The 20,104-nt window shown below is 46.3% G+C and overlaps 1 protein-coding gene across 3 annotated transcripts in view; it reads right to left on the bottom strand.

The window, feature by feature from the left end:
* Nucleotides 1-20,104, bottom strand: part of SUCLG2 (succinate-CoA ligase GDP-forming subunit beta) — a 198,582-nt gene that overhangs the window by 111,322 nt on the left and 67,156 nt on the right. For all 3 annotated transcript variants that reach the window (XR_012231124.1, XM_073569744.1, XM_073569743.1), the window contains exons 5-7: nucleotides 10,488-10,640; nucleotides 8,266-8,355; nucleotides 227-323 (exon numbers count right to left, since the gene is read on the bottom strand). Coding sequence is in view for 2 of the 3 variants with exons in the window: in XM_073569744.1 (XP_073425845.1) it covers nucleotides 227-323; nucleotides 8,266-8,355; nucleotides 10,488-10,640 (340 nt within the window). In the remaining variant the exon portion in view is untranslated. The remainder of the gene's footprint in view (nucleotides 1-226; nucleotides 324-8,265; nucleotides 8,356-10,487; nucleotides 10,641-20,104) is intronic.

The following is a 20,104-nucleotide window of genomic DNA, read 5'->3' as shown; positions in this document are numbered from 1 at the left end:
TATGAACGTGACCCCATCCCTCCAGTGTTTGCGGACTTGTTCAAGTGCCCTTGTGCTAGGCTGCAAAATACCCTGCAAAATACAGTACCTAGCAAATCTACTTGACATTTCTTTCTTTACACAACAGCAAAACAAAAAACAAACAAAAAAAACAATGGGGAGCAGAATGTTCCAACAGCAGTACAAAGTGAGGAGGAAAACATAAAAATATTATATATTCTATCACCTTGTCCTTCCGGAGTTTCACCAAAGGGATTCACTTCTACCTGAGTGGCATCGACTTTCAGGAAAAGCTGGTAAAGTCTCTTAATCTGATCCGCGGCCTGCAATTCATTAAACACAACACAATCACCATGCGGAGGTCAGCACAGAAGACGACGAGCATTACAGGAAAAAATTACATTCTTTTGTCACACACAGGGCAGAAAGTCAAATGATGTGTAAGAAGGCAACGGAATGCTGAGAACTGCCAAACCACAGTTAGGCTGGTTTCACATTTGCGTTTTTTTGCGCTGAAAAAAACGCATATGTGCGCATGCGTTTTTTCCCCTATATTTAACATGGGTGCGCATACCTGCGTGCTGGTAAGCGCATGTATGCGATTTTCATGCGCTGCGTTTTTTTGGGGTGTGCGTTTGTATTTTCCAGACGCAGCATGTTGCATTTTTTGGCCCTGCAAAAAAGCGCATGCGCACATATGCGCACGTTTTGCGCTAAAAATGGCCATTATAGCCTATGGATGCGCATATGTGCGCACTGGCATGCTCATGTATGCGTTTTTTTGCACATGCGTTTTTTTTTGTTAACCATGGAATTTAGGGGTTTGGGTTAGAGTTAGGGTTAGTTAAGGGGGTTTAGGGTTAGGGTTGGGGTTTGGGTCAGGGTTAGGGTTAAGTATGGTTTGGTTAAGGGTTAGGGTCAGGGTTAGGGTTAAGTATGGTTTGGTTAAGGGTTAGGGTCAGGGTTAGGGTTAAGTATGGTTTGGTTAAGGGTTAGGGTCAGGGTTAGGGTCAGGGTTAGGGTTAAGTATGGTTTTGTTAAGGGTTAGGGTCAGGGTTAGGGTTAGGGTTAAGTATGGTTTGGTTAAGGGTTAGGGTCAGGGTTAGGGTCAGGGTTAGGGTTAAGTATGGTTTGGTTAAGGGTTAGGGTCAGGGTTAGGGTTAGGGTTAAGTATGGTTTTGTTAAGGGTTAGGGTCAGGGTTAGGGTTAAGTATGGTTTGGTTAAGGGTTAGGGTCAGGGTTAGGGTTAAGTATGGTTTTGTTAAGGGTTAGGGTCAGGGTTAGGGTTAAGTATGGTTTGGTTAAGGGTTAGGGTCAGGGTTAGGGTTAAGTATGGTTTTGTTAAGGGTTAGGGTTAGGGTTAAGTATGGTTTGGTTAAGGGTTAGGGTCAGGGTTAGGGTCAGGGTTAGGGTTAGGGTTTAGGGTTTGGGTTAGGTTAAGTATGATTTGGTTAAGGGTTAGGGTCAGGGTTAGGGTTAGGGTCAGGGTTAGTAAAGTCATGGTTTGGGTTAGTGTGAGGGGCCACCTAATGTTGGAAAAAACGCAAACGCGGTAAAAACGCACTAAAAACGCATACAAACGCATAAAAACGCTGCGTTTTTTTCATGCATGCTCATAAAAATGCTTGAAAAAAATGCAGCAGTTGTATGCTTTTGTATGCGTTTTTTCAATGCGTTTTTTTGCCGGAAAAACGCGCTGCAAAAAAAAGCAAGTGTGAAACTAGCCTTAGTCATATATTCATACTGGTGCCCCCATTGTCAGAGAGCCACTCCAACTGGGGATATTGACCCCTACTTCGGCCCGTTACCAGACTGGTACATGAAGGAGCTGTCTGACTGCTCGTTTCAATGCAAAGCCAGCCCCCTTCTATGTCACTGTCAATAGAAAAGAGAAGAAAGCTGGGTTACCTACTGAACTAGCTAGCCAGCCCCCTTCACACTCCGCCCTTCTGACACAGGAAGCAAAACTGGAGAAATCCCAGGAAGGGGCGGCTGACAGACCATGGGACCGAATTAAATTTCGTTACATAATTTGTTTAAAGTGGTTATTTGCTACTAGACAAAAGGGCCCATGGTGGTCCTAAAAGTAAAAACACATTCCCACCTACTGGACCCACTGTCATTTTTACACTGTGACCCTTGCTGGTTTCTGCACTCTCTCTTCCGGTGGGGGAGGTCACGACTTCCGCAGCTAATCAGCGGCAACTAATTAGCTGCAGCAGTGACATACAGATCAGAGGAGACGGTTGCTTTCAGTGAGGACTGAACATCACCGCTGCCACTAATCAGTGACCACTGATTGGCTGCAGCAGTCAGGTGAGAGCAGGAGAATAGGGAGAGTTCCAGGTTTTCCTTAGGACAGATATGCTTTAGTCTTAAGACTCCGAACCCCGACCATAGGGTTTGACCTCAAGTCCGAGGATGCTACAAACAGGAAAATTTGGGGGGTCTCACGATTACTATATATCTCTGGGAGAATACTGAGGTCGCACAAGGTGTTTTGCTCAATTTTTTTTTTTTTTGTTCTATGAAATTACCCCCCAAGTTTTCATTTATTTTCTTCCTGTGTCTGATAAAAAAAAAACTAAAAGAAATGCTGCAGAGAAGAAGAGGAGCAGGTTTCCATTCCTCCTGGAACGTCTGTAATAAAACTTAATGGCGTTTTATATAATGGTGGAGGGAGTTGCTTTAGATGCCGGGCTAAAAAGCCATTTAGCAGTGATAACAAGAGGTTTGGTCTAGAGCTGGTGCTAAAGGGGGTTGTAAACGGTAAAGTAATAAAGGCTCGGTTAGGATGCGGCCGGCTGCCAGCATTTCCACAATGTTCACTTTTTTTTTTTTGTGTACGTGCAAATACAATGACAGAAAATTGGACGCTCGGCCAGTTGTCAATCAAAACCGGAGCTGCAAAGTAGTCTGGTTTGTCCAGCAGATTCGGAGAGCAGAAGATGTCGTCCTTCTGTGTTTCTGCAGCTTTGGGCAGCTGGCTGGCCTGTCAGTACATGCTGGGATTTCCTGCTCTGAGGGAGTTAAAGCTGCTCCATCCAGTGTTTAGATACAGAGTTAATCACCAGGATGATGAAGGGTAAGGCCAAATTCACATGTCCATACAACATAGATCATAATCGGCTCACGATACCTAGTTCGATCATGGTTAGCCCAGGTCAGGCTAGGTGTTGCCCGGACTATGTCGAGGGACAGAAGTATGCTGCCTTCTGAATTTCAGCGGCTGATCCTTTTCTTCTACGGGGGGGGGGGACAAGCCGCCACCAGAGGAGTATGGCATCGGTTCTCAGAGAACAAACCAGAGCTCAGTTGAGCATTCCTGTGCATGGTGGAGAAGTCAGGAGAGAGAACACCATCGGCCGAATGATCTATGATGTATGGAGGCCCTTCGTTTGACGTGAGGTTTCCCAGTGTAAGATAACGCATTGCGAAATGTACATTCAGCCCAACTTGTATTTATAGGGACCTATGTGAATGGAGATGAGAGCTACATGACCGGTGAGGACTGCGAGGAAGTAGCAGATTGCTATTCCCCATTGTGCTCTGTGCCATTCCAACATTCTCCATGATCTAGTGACAGACCGGCTACTTTACAAGCAGAGGACGATCTACGTAGGCTGGAGATACGAGGCCACATTGGCCGCAACACAACCACAGTCACTCACCGCATGATGCTACGTAGCAGCGGCCAAGTATCCCCGGCCTAATTCATACACTATTTTACTTCCTTAGATCCCATCTCATCAGCTTGGTCTTTTGGATACTATTTATATGTTGGCTCAGGGAACATCATTTTTAAATTTTTTTTCTTAAAACAGACCATTCTAGAATCTTTAAAGTAAAAGTGATGTAAGAAAATGAACTACTGCTTAAATCCGGTGTATATGTTAAATCAATTTTTTTTTTTTTTAGTTTTTTCATGATTTTTCAACTCATCTATATAAAAGAAAATCAAAAATCTTCCAATTTCACACTGATCACTAGTCCCAAATACTAGACTTACACTTGCTCTTCTGTACAGAAGACTTTTCAGCAGTCACATTGAAATATGCATTACAATAATAACCCCTCTATATACAGAAGATAATACAGGATCCATAATTCACAATAGGTGATATCACAGATCACCTCCTCCCCTCCTGTACACTGACTGATAACACCTCTATATACAGTATATAACACAGGATCCACCATTCAGAATAGGTGATGTCACAGCTCACCTCCTCCTCCTATACAATGACTGATAACACCTCTATATATAATAGATAACACAGAATCCACCTGTAATATCACCCAGCTCACATTCTCCCTCTCCCTTCACAATGACCTTTGCCCGGGTTAGACCATGCTCAGATAATGCTTCTATACAAGCAAAAGAGAGGAAAAGTCAGACTATTACTGCAAATGTCATGTGCTCAAAAGGAAGTGGCCAAGTGGTCAGTGTGAAAATTAATTTTTGTATATTTTATTTATTTTATTCACTTATATAGCGCCATTAATTGCAGAGAGCTGTACAGACATCATCACTGTCCCCATTGGGGCTCACAATTCCCTATCAGCATGCCTTTGGAGTGTGGGAGAAAACCGGAGGAAACCCATGCAAACACGCGGAGAACATAAAAACTCCTTACAGATGTCGTCCTTTGAGGGATATAAATACGTGGTCAAAATTGTTGGTTCCCCTCGTTTAACGACAGAAAAAACCACAATGGTGACGGAAATAACTTGAATCTGAAAAAAAGAAATAAATAAAAAATCTATGAAAATGAACAAATGAAAGTCAGACATTGCTTTTCCACTATGCTTCCAGAGAATTAAAAAAATAAATAAATAAATAAAACTCATGAAATCGGCCTGGACAGAAATGATGGTTCCTTAACTTAATATTTTGTTGCACAACCTTTTGAGGCAATCACTGCAATCAAACGATTCCTGTAACTGTCAATGAGACTTCTGCCCCTCTCCACAGGTGTTTTGGCCACTCCTCAAGAGCAAACTGCTCCTGTTGTCTCGTGTTTGAAGGTCGCCTTTTCCAGACGGCATGTCTCAGCTCTTTCCAAAGATGCTCGATAGGATTTAGGTCAGGGATCATAGAAGGCCACTTCTGAATAGTCCAATGTTTTTCTCTTAGCCATTCTTGGGCGTTTTCAGCTGTGTGATTTGGGTCATGAACCTGTTGCAAGACCCATGACCTGCGACTGAAACCAAGCTTATTGACACTGGGCAGCACATTTCTCCCTAGAATTCCTTGATAGTCTTGAGATTTCATTGTACCCTGCACAGATTCTAGACACCCTGTGCCAGATGCAGCAAAGCAGCTCCAGAACGTAACAGAGCCTCCTCCATGTTTCATGGTAGGGACAGTATTCTTTTCCTGTTATGCTTAAAGGGAATCTGTCACCCTTTTTTTGGCCTTGCAGCTGCCGGCATAGACATCGGGGGCTTATCTACAGCATTCAATTAATACATACAACTGTAGTCACAGGAACATCAAGCTGCTTGGAGATGGTCTTATAACTTTTACCTTTAACATGTTAGGCCGGTTTCACATTAGCGCATTTTCAGCGCGCGCACGGCCGGGGGTAGCTCCGCCCCCGATCCGGCTCTCTGCCCGGCGTGCCCGCCCCTTCCTTGTAGCGCCGCCTCCTAGCGGACAGCGGCGCCTGCGATCGGCGCACCCTATCTTTAGCATAGGGTGCGCCGATCGTGCGCAGGCCGTGCGCTAGTTGCGCTTTGACCTGCGCTGCGCACTTTTGACGGTGCGCCGTGCGCGCCAAAATCAAACTTTTCGGATTTTGGCGCGCACGGCGCACCGTCAAAAGTGCGCAGCGCAGGTCAAAGCGCAACTAGCGCACGGCCTGCGCACGATCGGCGCACCCTATGCTAAAGATAGGGTGCGCCGATCGCAGGCGCCGCTGTCCGCTAGGAGGCGGCGCTACAAGGAAGGGGCGGGCACGCCGGGCAGAGAGCCGGATCGGGGGCGGAGCTACCCCCGGCCGTGCGCGCGCTGAAAATGCGCTAATGTGAAACCAGCCTGAGTCTATCATTTTCTTTCTAATCTCCTGAGACACGTCTTTCCTTCGCTTCCTCCGGTCCATGTTGAGTGTGATACACACCATGTCATCACACAGCACAGTGAGTATCTGTAGCCGCTATACAGGCCTCTCACTGATCCTAAGATTGTAGACACCTGTGATGCTAATTAGTGGAAACACCGCGATTTCACATGTCCCTTTTGTCACATTATTTTCAAGGGTACCATCATTTCTGTCCAGGCCTATTTCATGAGCTTTATTTTTTTTTTTAGATTCTGTGGAAGCATGGTTGAAAAGCAATGTCTGACTTTACTTTGTTCATTTTCATAGATTTTTGATTTATTATTACTTTTGTCAGATTCGAGTTATTTTTGTGACCACTGTGAGTTTTTCTGTCATTAAACGAGGGGTACCAACAATTTTGATCACGTGTGTATATTGTAAAACCTTAACATAAAAACCTGATTTGAACAATAGGGAACATTCTGATGACACGCTCCCTTTAACCTTTCTAGTTGAGAACCGCTGCTTGATAATTTCCAAAAAAAAAACAAAAAAAACATTAGACGAGTCTTGTTTTATTCAGCTGGGAGAATATCAGTTCTTCAAATAAGTACAGTAATATTTCAGAATATTGCGCCTGAAGAAGCAGAAAATCTGTAATAATCCATAATACAAGTACTCCGGGTCTTTAAAACATAAATAATGATAGATCTACAGCAGACGAGATCAAATAAACCTGGCGCGGCTTAGTTATAGGCAGTGCACAGTGTATATATTAAATCACGTTTAAGATGAGGAATGCGTGTTGTCAGGATACTGATACTCGGCTGCTTATGAACAATGAAATTTCTATTCGTATTCCCAGAGCGGAAAAAAAAAAAAAAAAAAAAAGAAAAAAGCCACACACAAAACAAAAAAACACACACGAGGGAAAAAAAAAAAAAAAAAGTGTCCATCCAGGTCTGGGGAAGCAGGGACGCAGCGGTGGCAGATGTATCCATCCCCTGGAATTTGCCATCCAACTGCTCCATGATTTCAATTGTTTAAGGCTGACTTGTTGGGTGTAATAATACTTACGTTATTGATGTGCTGTGGTTTAAGGACGCCCTTGATGTGAGATAACGGCCCTCGGTAGGAGCCCGGGCTCCCAGCTAGGCTGCTTCATTATAAAACTGTACGGCGCGGTAACGCAGCTGGGATGGAGAATACTCACAGCCCAAGTGGCACTTGAAAAATCAGGTTCTTGTTAACTTCTACGTGTCCGTAGCCAATGAATCCAGGAAAGTGAATTCAAAGTCTAACAATGAAATAAGCTCTGAATCCATGGGACTTCCATCAATGGAGAATGAGGTCCCTGGAACAGACGGAAAGTGTGATCCCCTCCATTCTTGGTAAGACTCCTAGCAATCATTCATTTATCAACTGATATGTATTTAAGGAAGAAAAAAAAAAACATTTAAAAGGGGGACCCATTTACAAGATCGAAAGTGCTGCTTGTTATTTAATTCCCGCCGTTCCCCCTGAATTTTCAACTTTTCGTTTTTTTAAAATCCGACATACGGTCCCAGAGATATGGGCCTTTATATTTAGTGGTAATATTAATGGTCTTTAGCAAAGGGGTGTGGCTCAGAATAATTATGCAGAGACACGCCCCCAAAGAAACGTGTGAGCACTGCCCCCTCGGAACATAGAAGTGAGCACAAAGTATAAAGGTTAATATCTTTGGAACCGTATGACAGATTTTAAGAAAACAAAAAACGTCAAACTGAGGGGTGGAGCAGGAATAACGCAAGAGTAAAGACTGGACAATTTTAAGTCAACTAAGGAACCAAATACTGCCTGCACACCTAACATAATAGGGAAATATGAGTAAGGGCTAATGCATATGGTAGTCAGGAGTGCACGGTGGCCACATGGCAACCAAGTGCCGAGCCATAGATCCAACTTTATTCTGACTTACAGGTAACGCATGTATCATTGCAATTTACCTAATACCTCCATACAAATGGAAAAAGATGGTGCAATTTTTTTTTTTCTAGTCAGATTCCTACAGAATCAGATAGTAAAACACAAACGACCTACATATAAAATTAGAGGCGTACAGAGCCATGACAGTAGACTTGGTACAATGTCTGGGTACGGTCCTTGAAATTTCCATTCACAATGTATCATGGGCCGTGACCCAGAACAGCGGAGGTGACAAAGTAACTGCTCTCCTCACCTGTTGCCTTAGAGGCCCCTTGAATCCCAAATTGTCGGCCATCCGCAATGTCTGGCTGTCCTGTATGCCGTCAAATATATCGATTTGCTCCTGTTAAAATAACAGAATAAAATAGGCAAAGAAGAAACTGAAATATGATTAAGTCAGATGTAAATGAAAAAATTAATATGCGCCAATGAATCGGGAGTAGTAACAGGTGCCCGGAGGGTACATCTTAATTATGTTACCAAGCTTTTGAATGAAGCCCTTCCACAACAAGACGGTGGCGCAGTGACAAGACAATCTGACACCACTCGTCACTTCTAATTACCGGGCAGATGGCTTAGACAAACATTCGACAGCTAATATTTAGGACTGGCTCCAGAATCTTATCATTGTATTCATGCCACGACCCAACAATGTTATTATAAAATGCTCTTTGGAGGGGCACGGGGGTGGGGATGCCTCAGTTTTGCATAGAAGTTTACCATATTTAATGCCCAGGAGATCTGACATGAGGAACAAGCAAGATATAAACGATTAAGAGCTCAATTACCGTTTTGGGTTTTCATCTCCTGTGCAGATATGTCTACACGACATTACAATGGAGAACAAATGCTGTGCAGCGTTATCCCGGTGTCACACGCTAGTCTGTATGTAGTTTACCCTTTCCGGCTTCTGCGGCAACTTACTACAAGTGGTTGTGACTCTGCAAAGGGCTGCATCCGGATGTGGTGACACTCGGCCATAGACTTTGGAAGCCGCTTTCATCTGGAGCCAACACAGATGAGATGAAGCCAGAGCCAGAGGGGGGCGAAACGACACGATGGAAAAGCCGGGGGGGGGGGCAAGACGACGCCAAGGCAAGGATGTGAGGGATGGGACCATGCCAGAGAGGCGAGATGACGCCAGGTCAAGATGAAAGGAGCGAGACGACACTAGGTCGAGACAAGATGGCGCTATACTGTGGTGCCTATGTAGACAGACCTTCTTTAGCATTCCACCTTTCCATGCTCTTGCCTATGTTTACAGCTGTAAACAATTTTGCTTTCTTATTTTACTTCTTAATCTCGACCTTGCTTCTGACTGCGCTTTTGTCTTGTCCATTTCCGCTGTTCGCCAGGTACCTGCTTGTTCTACTCATGGTTTCGACTTCTAGCCATCTACTGACTATGTTCCTACTTTATCCTCTTGCTCGTCCCATTCGAAATTAAGTGCTAGTTGATGACGACCCCTCAGCTCCGTTCCCAGAACATCTGCGCTTCTGCAACCAAACCACGACCGTTCTGGGAACCGCACTAAGGGAGCCGGCTTGTAGTCCAGATCGCCATAAAAAATGTAAAGGGTGTAAAACCAAGAGAACCCAAGACTCCGTAATCCCAGTCTAGAATGTGATGAAGTTAGAAAATCCACATTCGGATACATGTATCAGTAGGAAGTAAGATCGCCGGGTCAAACTACACAGCGTTCGCTTGTTGGACACTTCTATAAGTTGATGTAGAAACACAAAATAGCAGAATAAGGCTAGTTTCACACTAGCGTTACCGGGCGCAGCACACGGCTGCCGCTAAGCTCTGCCTCCGGCCGTGCCCCCTCCGGTCAGCTCCTCCTTTGCTCATACCTGCGCACGACCAGTGTACCCTATATTTAGCGTTGGGTACGCTGGTCGTGCGCTGGTATGATTTTGCCGGCGCTTGCTCCCTTTTGGCGCTGCGCTGAGCGCACAAAAATGCAACAGTGCGTTTGGCGCACGTCGGCGCAGCGCCAAAAGGGCACATTCGCCGTCAAAAGTGCACCAGCGCACGACCAGCGTACCCAATGCTAAATATAGGGTACGCTGATCGCATGCGGCGTCATGCGATCAGAGGAGGAGCTGACCGGAGGGGGTGTGGCTGGGGGCGGAGCTTAGTGGCGGCCGTGCGCTGCGCCCGGTAACGCTAGTGTGAAACTAGCCTATTTTTAAATTATGGCATTTTGCAAAGTTGCTTCACTTTTTATATTAGAATTGAACATACCCTTTAAGCGCAAAGGCTACGTAATAAGCCGACAGAATTGCTTCCTGGGGAACAAGTAATCCACTGTTCAGCTTCTCCATAAGCATATGTCATGCCTGTGGTACAATCTGACGTAAAAGAGGGCGGTTGCAAGGATTTTTTTTTCTCCCCCCATGCCGTCATCTATTTACATCCTGAATTGTAAAAGATCAACAAAAGGGGGGGGGCAAAACACCAATAAGGGCTCACCTTAAAAATTAGTTCTGGGGTTTTTTCAGCTACTTCTTCAATGTCAACTCCACCTTGCGGGCTTCCGACGAGCACGGGACCGTTGCACGCACGGTCCATTAGAATGGCTAAATAAGTTTCTCTGGAGATATCCAGGGCCTCTGCCACCATCACCTAAAACGTTAATTGCTCAAATTAAAATCCAAGTAGTCCTGAGTCTGCAAATAATCACGACTTTAGCTGTAATTATTAGAATGTCATGGACCTTTGCTGATGTCAGCGAAAAAACAGCGTTTGCAAGGAGAATTTTATTTATTTTTTTTTTATTATTATTATTCCCCCTCTTGTTCAACCAGCTTCCAAGATCATTGACATCTTCACCATCATCATTAATGTCTATGGCAGTTGAAGTGATGTTAAGGCGAGTGACTCCCAGATGGAGGTCCCCGGGGATGGATAACTCACGGGAGAATCTAGACACAAGTCCTGTGGGTACCGCGCGCCTCATTGACTTGGACCAATTACAACAATAACTACAAGGACAATGATGGAGGAATGCCCTGGGCACCTACCGTGGCTTGTGTGGATGAAGAGCTAGCGATATCGGGAGAGCAGTTGGTGTGTTCTGGGTCTCTCACTTACTAGGCAGTACATTTCCTAGAATAAATGACATCTGGGGTGGACCGCCGCTTGTCAGCAGTTACGGCCAGACACTATACAGTAGTGTATATGTGATAAAAGGGCTATCGGAGTTAAAAAATCCCTAAAAAAAGGTCCCATCCTGACTGCTGATAATTATTTTGTGCCGTTCAGGAAGTGGTGCATATAGGTTTCCAGTCCAATGGGAACTCAGTGAGCTGCTTCCTATCTGCCATCATCTCCCGCTCTTCTGCAGATTAGCCAGCCCTGGAGCAATGTCATGTGTGTGTAGGGAAGGTGACCTGACGGACGGACAGACGTGTCAGAATAGAGAAAGGAAGGTTTGCACCGTTTAGACAGGTGTCAGTTACTACAGTGGGGAAACAGCTTAGAAAGTGTAGTGGACGTGCAGTACCTTGGGTTGACCATTAGAGGGCAGGGAGGAGTGTGAGCAAAGGACTTGACCTCAGTTTAGGGCTTAGGAAACCGTTGGTCATGGGGGGCGGGGTTACAGGGAACCGGGAATGATATAAATTTGACAGGAGGGTTCCAGAAAGTTCCAGTCCCCAGGGGGAGCTCCAGTGACAGGAGGACTGCGACAGTTTGTGCACTGTCAGGAAAACCAAACCAGGAGGACAGAGGAGAGAGAAGGTCAGGGGGGTGGTCCTGACACGAGTACCGCAGTATAGACGAGGCACAGAGGTAAAGTATACCGTACTGAGGGAGAGACGACTGATCAGTAAAAGTGCTGTTGGTTTACGGGCCTAAGGCGGCCACAGTGACGGATCTGACAGGAGCGTCGAAGAGTGAAGAGGGGACGGTGTGTATATGTACGTCCCCGGTGTAAAGTACAGTGTGCGGGAAGCGGCCCTGGAAACGGAGGGCCGATAAGTGAAGCAGAGTAAAGTGAATTGAAGTGCGGTGTACTTTGGAGGCCGTCAGGGGGACGGCAAGAGAATAAACTTGGACCCGAAACTTGCCTCATCTTGTGTCTGTACGTCACTGCGCGGTATATCGAGGGACCACCCCCCCAGCTCGGCCCACCGACCCTACACTTAGCGTAGTCGGCAGGATCGCCGCCGCTAATACGTCATCTTCTGCGGCAGGCCTTCCCCAAGGAATGGAAAAAAAACTCAGACTGCTCTGTGTGGATTATAAACATCTGTGGATTACAAATTGGGAGCGCTGTGGCGTATCTGCGGTGCCAGCAGAAGATCCGGGGAGGTACCAGGACTGGTGCAAGAAGGCGGTGCTGCTTCAGCGCAGAGGAGAGTTCCAGGTGTTTGCTGTTGTACCCAATGGACTGGGGCCCCCTCCTACGTACCCCTGGAGCCAGCGATATGTACCAGGAGGTCGGCGCTCCCACGTACTGGACCCTGACAAGTGGGTGGAGAGGTCTGCCATCGCCCCACCCAGCAGAGGGAGTGGCACATGGAAAAAGTTTGGCTGCGGCTGTCTGGCACCATTCGAGTGCTGCCCATGGGACGATATGAGACACTGTGGATGTCGGGGCATCGGGCGCCTAGAGTGGTGGTGGCGCCGGGAGGTCGAGTCACGCCAGGAAACGTTCCCCTCAGGGCCACGGGCAGGCAGCTGGTTGGTGAATGAAGGAGCGGAGCCTGTGCGGAACCACCGGGAGCGGCCACCTAAGTTACCAGCGGAGAGCCTCCCTGCGGAGCCCCTGAGCCTGGAGGCTAGCCCCGCCGGAAGGCCGGATAAAGAGCGGAGACTGCGGCAGGAGCCACGTGATGAGGAGACGGAGGCCACGGCACCGGGAAAGGTGAGAGTTCCCCCGGCCCCGACAGTGGCTCCGCAAGTGGCCTCTGCCATTCGGCCGCAGCGCGCGGCATCATGTGTCCCCGAGAGCCCGGCCAAGGAGGGCCCTACCATATACGCGGAACTGAGCAGGGCCTCCGCTTCTGGTCCTGAACCACTCCACCCGGTGGCGCCACGCCCGGTGGCGCCGGTGCGGAGTCTGACCGTAGGCAACACTGTTGCATCCCCTCTGCCGCTAGCGACCACATCTTCAAAGGCGGCCTAGCCCCGGCTCCGGATGAAATTTCAGGTGCGGCTTACCCTGTGGCCACGGCTGCTATGCCGGCACTGGAATCGACTGCGGCGTGTGTAACAGGCCCTGTGGCCCAATCTCCTAAGAACACGGCCGCTCCCATCTGCCACCTGGCCCCAGCGGCTGCTGGGCCACTGACATCATTGGCCGCCTCTGTCCCGCTCCCTTCTTCGGCGGAGTCCCGCCCACCGGACTCCCGAGCCTGTAGTGTACCCTCTGTTTGGGTCGCAGAGGTTATAAGGAAGAAGGAGACCCGGGAGCGGGAGATATGGAACCTGCTCCACGCAGGGGGGAGAGGCTGGGATGGCGGCTAAGAGATCTAAGGGACGGCTGGTGTATACCAACATCGCTCAAGGATACGGCTTTAATCGGGATGAGACTGGCCAGAAAGTTTACGTAAATGTGACTTCCATTCGTCACGGCCGGGCTATGAAAGAAGGAGACTATCTGTCTTACTACAAAGAGTACTGTACCCGCGGTTATTATGCGGTGGCCGTACTGGCGGAGCCTGAAGGATGTGAACCCCCGTAAAGAGGACTTGTGTGGACACGCTCGGTATTCTAGGAGCCCCTCACGACTGACCGCTAGGAGGCGGAGTGAACTGTCAGGAGTTCGTAGCACCGTTGTGCAGGTTATAAGGACAGTTGTATGTAGAGGAAATTTTCTTTTGTTTTTATTTTCTTTTTCTTTCCTTCTCCGTTAAAGTATGCGTAGATATGTTTACCTGACAGAGCGGGGATACAAAGAAACGAGGGAGTGTCCATGTCCAAGGAAGGGGGGGGGGGGGAGAAGATATGCAATGTTACATTGTTATATGTTGGTTTTAAAAGCAAAGGAAAATGAAAAAAAATATATAAAAAATGGGGTACTTGTGATATTGTAAAGTTGTTTTGTTGTATAATATGCACAAGTAAATGCAACAGGTCCGGGTAAGAGAAGGTCTGAGGGACCAAAGGGAAGTGTGAGATCCGAAAGGGGTCTATGTGTGGAGAAGGTCTGGGAGACCGAGACGCCGACCATGACATATAACTGAAAGGCAAAAGAGGTGGAAGACGTGAGATAGACAGCTGTCCTAGGTCAGGTTCCCGACACCACGGACACCCCAGGAAGAGGAATGTGGACGCCGGCAACGATCTGGTAGGCGTGAGGCCTCGATCATGGCGTACCGGACAGTGGAAGGTGACAGAAGGGGAGAGTAGGGGAAGGTACACGCCATAGAGAGAATATGGGTGTACCTAGCCCAATTTGAAAGACGTTGTCATGTGGCGTGCGCGCTGGTGAGTAGCAGTAGGCTGCTCAGAGCATGGTGCTCCCAGTATGGTTTGGCCCCCGCGGGTAGTGGGTTTGGCCCAACAACTGGTCCGACAACAGAGTGTAGGTGAAGCTTCAGAACGACGAAGGCAGGGATTACGATTGTCGAGGACGACAATAGACAAAGGGAGGGGGAGTGTAGGGAAGGTGACCTGATGGACGGACAGACGTGTCAGAATAGAGAAAGGAAGGCTTGCACAGTTTAGACAGGTGTCAGTTACTACAGTGGGGAAACAGCTGAGAATGTAGTGGACGTGCAGTACCTTGGGTTGACCATTAGAGGGCAGGGAGGAGTGTGAGCAAAGGACTGGACATCAGCTTAGGAAACCGTTGGTCATGGGGGGCGGAGTTACAGGGAACCGGGAATGATATAAATTTGACAGGAGGGTTCCAGAAAGTTCCAGTCCCCAGGGGGAGCTCCAGTGACAGGAGGACTACAACAGTTTGTGCACTGTGAGGAAAACCAAACCAGGGGGACTGAGGAGAGAGAAAGTCAGGGGGGTGGTCCTGACACAAGAGTACCGCAGTATAGATGAGGCACTGAGGTAAAGCATACCGTACTGAGGGAGAGATGACTGATCAGTAAAAGTACTGTTGGTTTACGGGCCTAAGGCGGCCACAGTGACGGATCTGACAGGAGCGTCGAAGAGTGAAGAGGGGACGGTGCGTATATGTACGTCCCCGGTGTAAAGTACGGTGTGCGGAAAGCGGCCCTGGAAACGGAGGGCCGATAAGTGAAGCAGAGTAAAGTGAATTGAAGTGCCCCGTTTCCAGGGCCGATAAGTGAAATGAAGCGAAGCGAAGTAAAGTGAATTGAAGTGCGGTGTACTTTGGAGGCCGTCAGGCGGACGGCAAGAGAATAAACTTGGACCTGTTGTACCCGAAACTTGCCTCATCTTGTGTCTGTACGTCACTGCGCGGTATATCGAGGGACCACCCCCCCAGCTCGGCCCACCAACCCTACAAGTGCATCATTGGGCAACGATGAGACCATGCCAGACCGGTTGTAATATAAGAAAAAAAATTACAATGCGCAGACTATTGATGCGGCCACTGGATCAGGTGCGGTAAAACGGTTCGCACCATTTCTAGTGTCAGACTAAAAAAAAAAAAAAAACAATTTGTTTTTTGGTTCCAGGCTTCCCACCCTATTCACCTGCACTCTCCACTTCCTCACACATTTAGCTGCCGTCACCACTACGAATATCCATGGTGCACTAGCAAAGGCTGAAACCCGCGCATGTGCAGTAAGAATAGCCTCTTATATACAGTATGTATACTAGTAGAATACCCGCAGCTTCTCTCGCGGAAAATATGTTACATTGTTGGTTATGGTAGCTAAAGTAAAATTTTCAGTGTCATCTTGAAATTGACATTTTCAGAGTGCTACAGTAACATTTTTTTTCCCCACTTTAAATATTTATTATTTTGGCATTTTACTAATTTGTCAGTCACAACTGTTTTCCCCTCAGCACTTTTACTTTCACCTTTCTCCATTATATGTATAGGGCCTAACTTCGGGGGCCCCAATCTCATGAAGGGGGGAAGCTAGTGAGATGTAACGTGCGCAGTATTCTGCTCCTGTGGGTGGAGAGGGGGCGTGCCAAATTTCACCCAAATAGGGTGTCATCCAAATGAATGACAAGACCCCCGACGCACGTTTCACATGTTAAAATACTGCTTTTCCAAGGGGATGTTTAATTTAATATAATATAAATATGTGTGTGTGTGTGTGTGTGTGTGTGTGTGTGTGTGTGTGTGTGTGTGTGTGTGTGTGTGTGTGTGTGTGTGTGTGTGAGATAGAGATATATATCTATATATATCTACGGGGCAGCACGGTGGCTCAGTGATTAGGGTCCTGGGTTCGAATCCCACCAAGGGCAACATCTGCAAGGAGTTTGTATGTTCTCCCAGTGTATGCGTGGGTTTCCTCCCACATTCTAAAGACATACTAATATAGGGAATTTAGATTGTGAGCCCCATCGGGGACAGTGATGATAATGTGTGCAAACTGTGAAGCGCTGCGGAATATGTTAGCGCTATATAAAAAATAAAGATTATTATTATATCTACTTGGTCTGAGAAAGATATGTATTATTGGGCTGGTGATGAGCTGCTCTTACCTACAAATACATTCTATGTACATGTCTCTTGACCCTTTGTGCCTTTGATGTACTCATGGTCGTCTTTCGTTTGTCTGTCTTCCCTATACACTTTTTTACAAACTGTGATTTTAAAAGAAATTTGTTAAATAAAATTACTATTTAAACCTTTATGCACCCGTTTCTAGTTTTACTTGTAATTTCAGGTTTAACCCAGCTTATTGGGGACATGTGTCCAGTAGGCGGAGTCACACCTGACTAAGTCGATCACTGATTAGGACAGCCCACTAGACTCAAAACTAATTTGTAAAAATATTTTCTTAAAAGCTTTATATCTAAATATACAGTATGTAATATACAGTATATATACCGTATATTTATTACACAATGTATATTTAGATACAAGGGTTTTAAAGAAAATATTTTTACAAATTAGTCTTATGAGTCCAGTGGGCTGTCATAATCAGTGATCGACTTAGTCGTGGGTGAGTCCGCCGACTGGACACACATAAGCAGGGCTAAACATGAAATTACAAATAATCAATCTGCTCAGCTCCCCTTGTCCTATAACACGGTGCACACAAATGTGTTTACTTTTAGGAGCGTTTCCCCTATAAACTAGTTAGTATCAGCCTCGACCTTTCCCTCCGTCAGTCTCTTTTTTCCTCTCGCTCTATAATACTGTGAGCATTTCCACTCTTCTTTCCCAAACTGCATTGTAAGTCTGCCTAGCCGGACTGTTCAGTATGCTACTCTGCCGCCACGTCTGCGCTACCGACACTGGAGAATTCCACCCCTGGCCAATGAAACATGCTAATTTTAAACTAATGAAGCAAGTTTCTCTGTCTTCTACATAAAGGCGCAGAGGTGCAGTTAAACACAGAGCATAATGAGGCCGGTTTTACCATCACTTGACGTCTTTTGTTTTTCACATTTAAAGAAAAGTGTTTCCTACAGAAGCAGGAACGTGGACGCCTGCCAAAAAGCCGAGAGAGCGGCTCATTAATTACTCGGGTCTTGCAATTCGCTGAGGTGTAGTTTTTTTCGCTGAAGCACAGCAAAGGGGGTAACAGTGAACCGCTCAACAGTCATCACACTGGATTTTACATACCGGCAAAAAAAAACCCCAAAAAAAACTTAATTATTTCAGATCAAAAGTGAGAACAATGGAGGAGGATCTTAAAAGAAAAAATTTGCACTGAAAAAGTCAACTTTTTTTTTTTTTTTTTTTACTGGAGACTTATTTCTGTTAGACACATTGTCACTAGTCAGCTGGGTAAAAACAGACATCTAGAAATGAATGGCGCTTGGGAGGTTGTACTAGAAGAGAAGGGCTGGTGGTAAGCTTAAGGAATTTAAAAGCTACAGACAGAATTGAGTTGTTAATAAAATTGCACTAAGTTTCATTTTGAAATCATCATTCCTTTATTCATTTTCAGACCCACTGATATGCAGTTTACTGTCTAATCCAAGTGCAAGATTGTCCTCTTGTAAGAGTGTCCCTCACAGTATTACAGGCTGGATAAGAGTTCTGTGTGTATCCCAGGGCTTTATAAGCTCATATCAACACATCTTCTATCTTGCATTTTTTTTCCTCTTCATGTGTTTTTCACCTTGTTTACAGCCTGTTCTCTGTGCGCACCAGAAATACTTCCTCCCCTCTGTGTACAACCTCTATCTGCTCCCTTCTGCTACCTCTATACCAGAGAGAAGGGAGCGAAAAGCAGAGAACCACAAGAAGCAGGAGCTAGACAGAGATCTTACAAACACTTTGCAGCAGCAAAATTCTAATTAAAAAAAAAAAAAAAAAAAAAAAAATCTGTTCCAAAATGTATATGGTTTTAAACTCTGATGGCCTCCTCCATTTTTAAAGAGAATCTGTCAAGAGATTTATGGGCACCAGTAGCAATAAGAAAGAGGGGTAAAACACAAGGGTAACCGTACATCTGTCTGCAATGCCCAATCTGTCTCGCCATGCCATGCTGTGTGACCCACATGTTCAGGACAAAGAAGAACCGGCTTTCTACTTTCCCCATATGGAGATCCAGTCAGAAGTGTGGAAGTGTGTCGGAGCTCTAAATCAAAGATGGCACCCGCCCCCAGTGCTGGTGCCATCCCCTCTACTAACTAAGTACTGTTTTCCTTCAATAGAAGTCTTCAAATAGAGGCTGGACAGACATCTGTCTGGGATGATTTAGCGAATCCTGCTTTGAGCAGGGGGTTGGACCAGATGACTCAGGAAGTCCCTTCCAACTCTACCATTCTATGATTCTGTCTGCATTCTACAATGACACAGCCAGTGCTTAGCAGAGCGGGTGCCATCCTTGAAACAATGTGAACTCAGTCAGCCAGCACAAACCGTGAACTCGCTTAATCCAACAGTCTGTCTTATGCACCACCGGCAGCTACGTGCTAACTCGGTTTGACAAGATCCAAAGCCATAGAAAATCCAAAACTCTGAGGCATCAGAGAAAATTGGGATAAAAACAACCTTTATTCAATTATTCCTTCCTTTAAAAAAAAAAAAAAAAAAAATATCACATGGTGAAAACAGATTAGACCTACCGGTAATGTTATTTCCAGGAGTCCATCCTGACAGCACCATGGGGTTGTCCTTCCTTCATCACAGGGACAGGAAATGCACGAGAGGTTAAAAGGTCCCCTCCCACTCTCAGACTCCAGTGATTTTCCAAGTACCACACCAGTATGGATGCAATTATTATTTATTTAGATTTAGTACAAGCATATTATTACCAATACAAATCCTCGGGAGGGAACTACCAGTGCTGTCAGGATGGACTCCTGGAAATAACATTACCGGTAGGTCTAATCTCTGTTTTCCAGGACGTCCTATCCTGACAGCACCATGGGGAATACCAAGGTAGGAATTCGCTTAGGGTGGGACTACTGCTTTTAGCATCTTACGACTGACCGAAGGTCGTCTGGTTAGCTGCTAGCGTGTCCAATTTGTAGTGTCTACAGAAAGTGTCTAGTGTAGACTAAGTGGCGGCCCAGTATATTTGCTCTACTGGGGCTCCCGCCTTCTCTGCCTATGATGTTGCTATCGCCCTAGTTGAATGAGCTCTAAGGTCCCTGGTAGGTAATCCCTCAGTGTCGTATGCGGAGGAGATAATTGACTTATCCACCCTGCCAGGGTGTGCGTAGATGCGCCTTTATCCTATTCTACCATTGTATTGGATAAACAATTCTGCGTCCAGTCGCCACTCCTGAGTGGCCTCTAAGTAGCATGTGACTGCTCGTCTGACGACAAATGAGGGAAAGAATCTTACTCCGTCTTCCGTGGATGGCAGAATGAGGGTAGGACTATCTCCTGGTTTAAATTCTGGGGAGGTACTACCTTAGGAAGGAATCCTGGGTTCCGTTTAGCATCATGCAATCGTTGAATAGTTGAATGTAGGAGTTCTGGACTGACAGGGCCTGGCTGTTACCCAGCCGCTTGGCTGAGGAGATCTCTACCAAAAGGATGTTTTTTTCTTTTCTTTCCCTTTTTTTTTTTT

The sequence above is a fragment of the Dendrobates tinctorius genome, unplaced genomic scaffold (assembly GCF_039654945.1).
Source record: "Dendrobates tinctorius isolate UK_male_01 unplaced genomic scaffold, ASM3965494v1 ptg000027l, whole genome shotgun sequence".
Lineage (NCBI taxonomy): Eukaryota > Metazoa > Chordata > Amphibia > Anura > Dendrobatidae > Dendrobates > Dendrobates tinctorius.
This window is presented reverse-complemented; position numbering and strand designations above follow the sequence as displayed.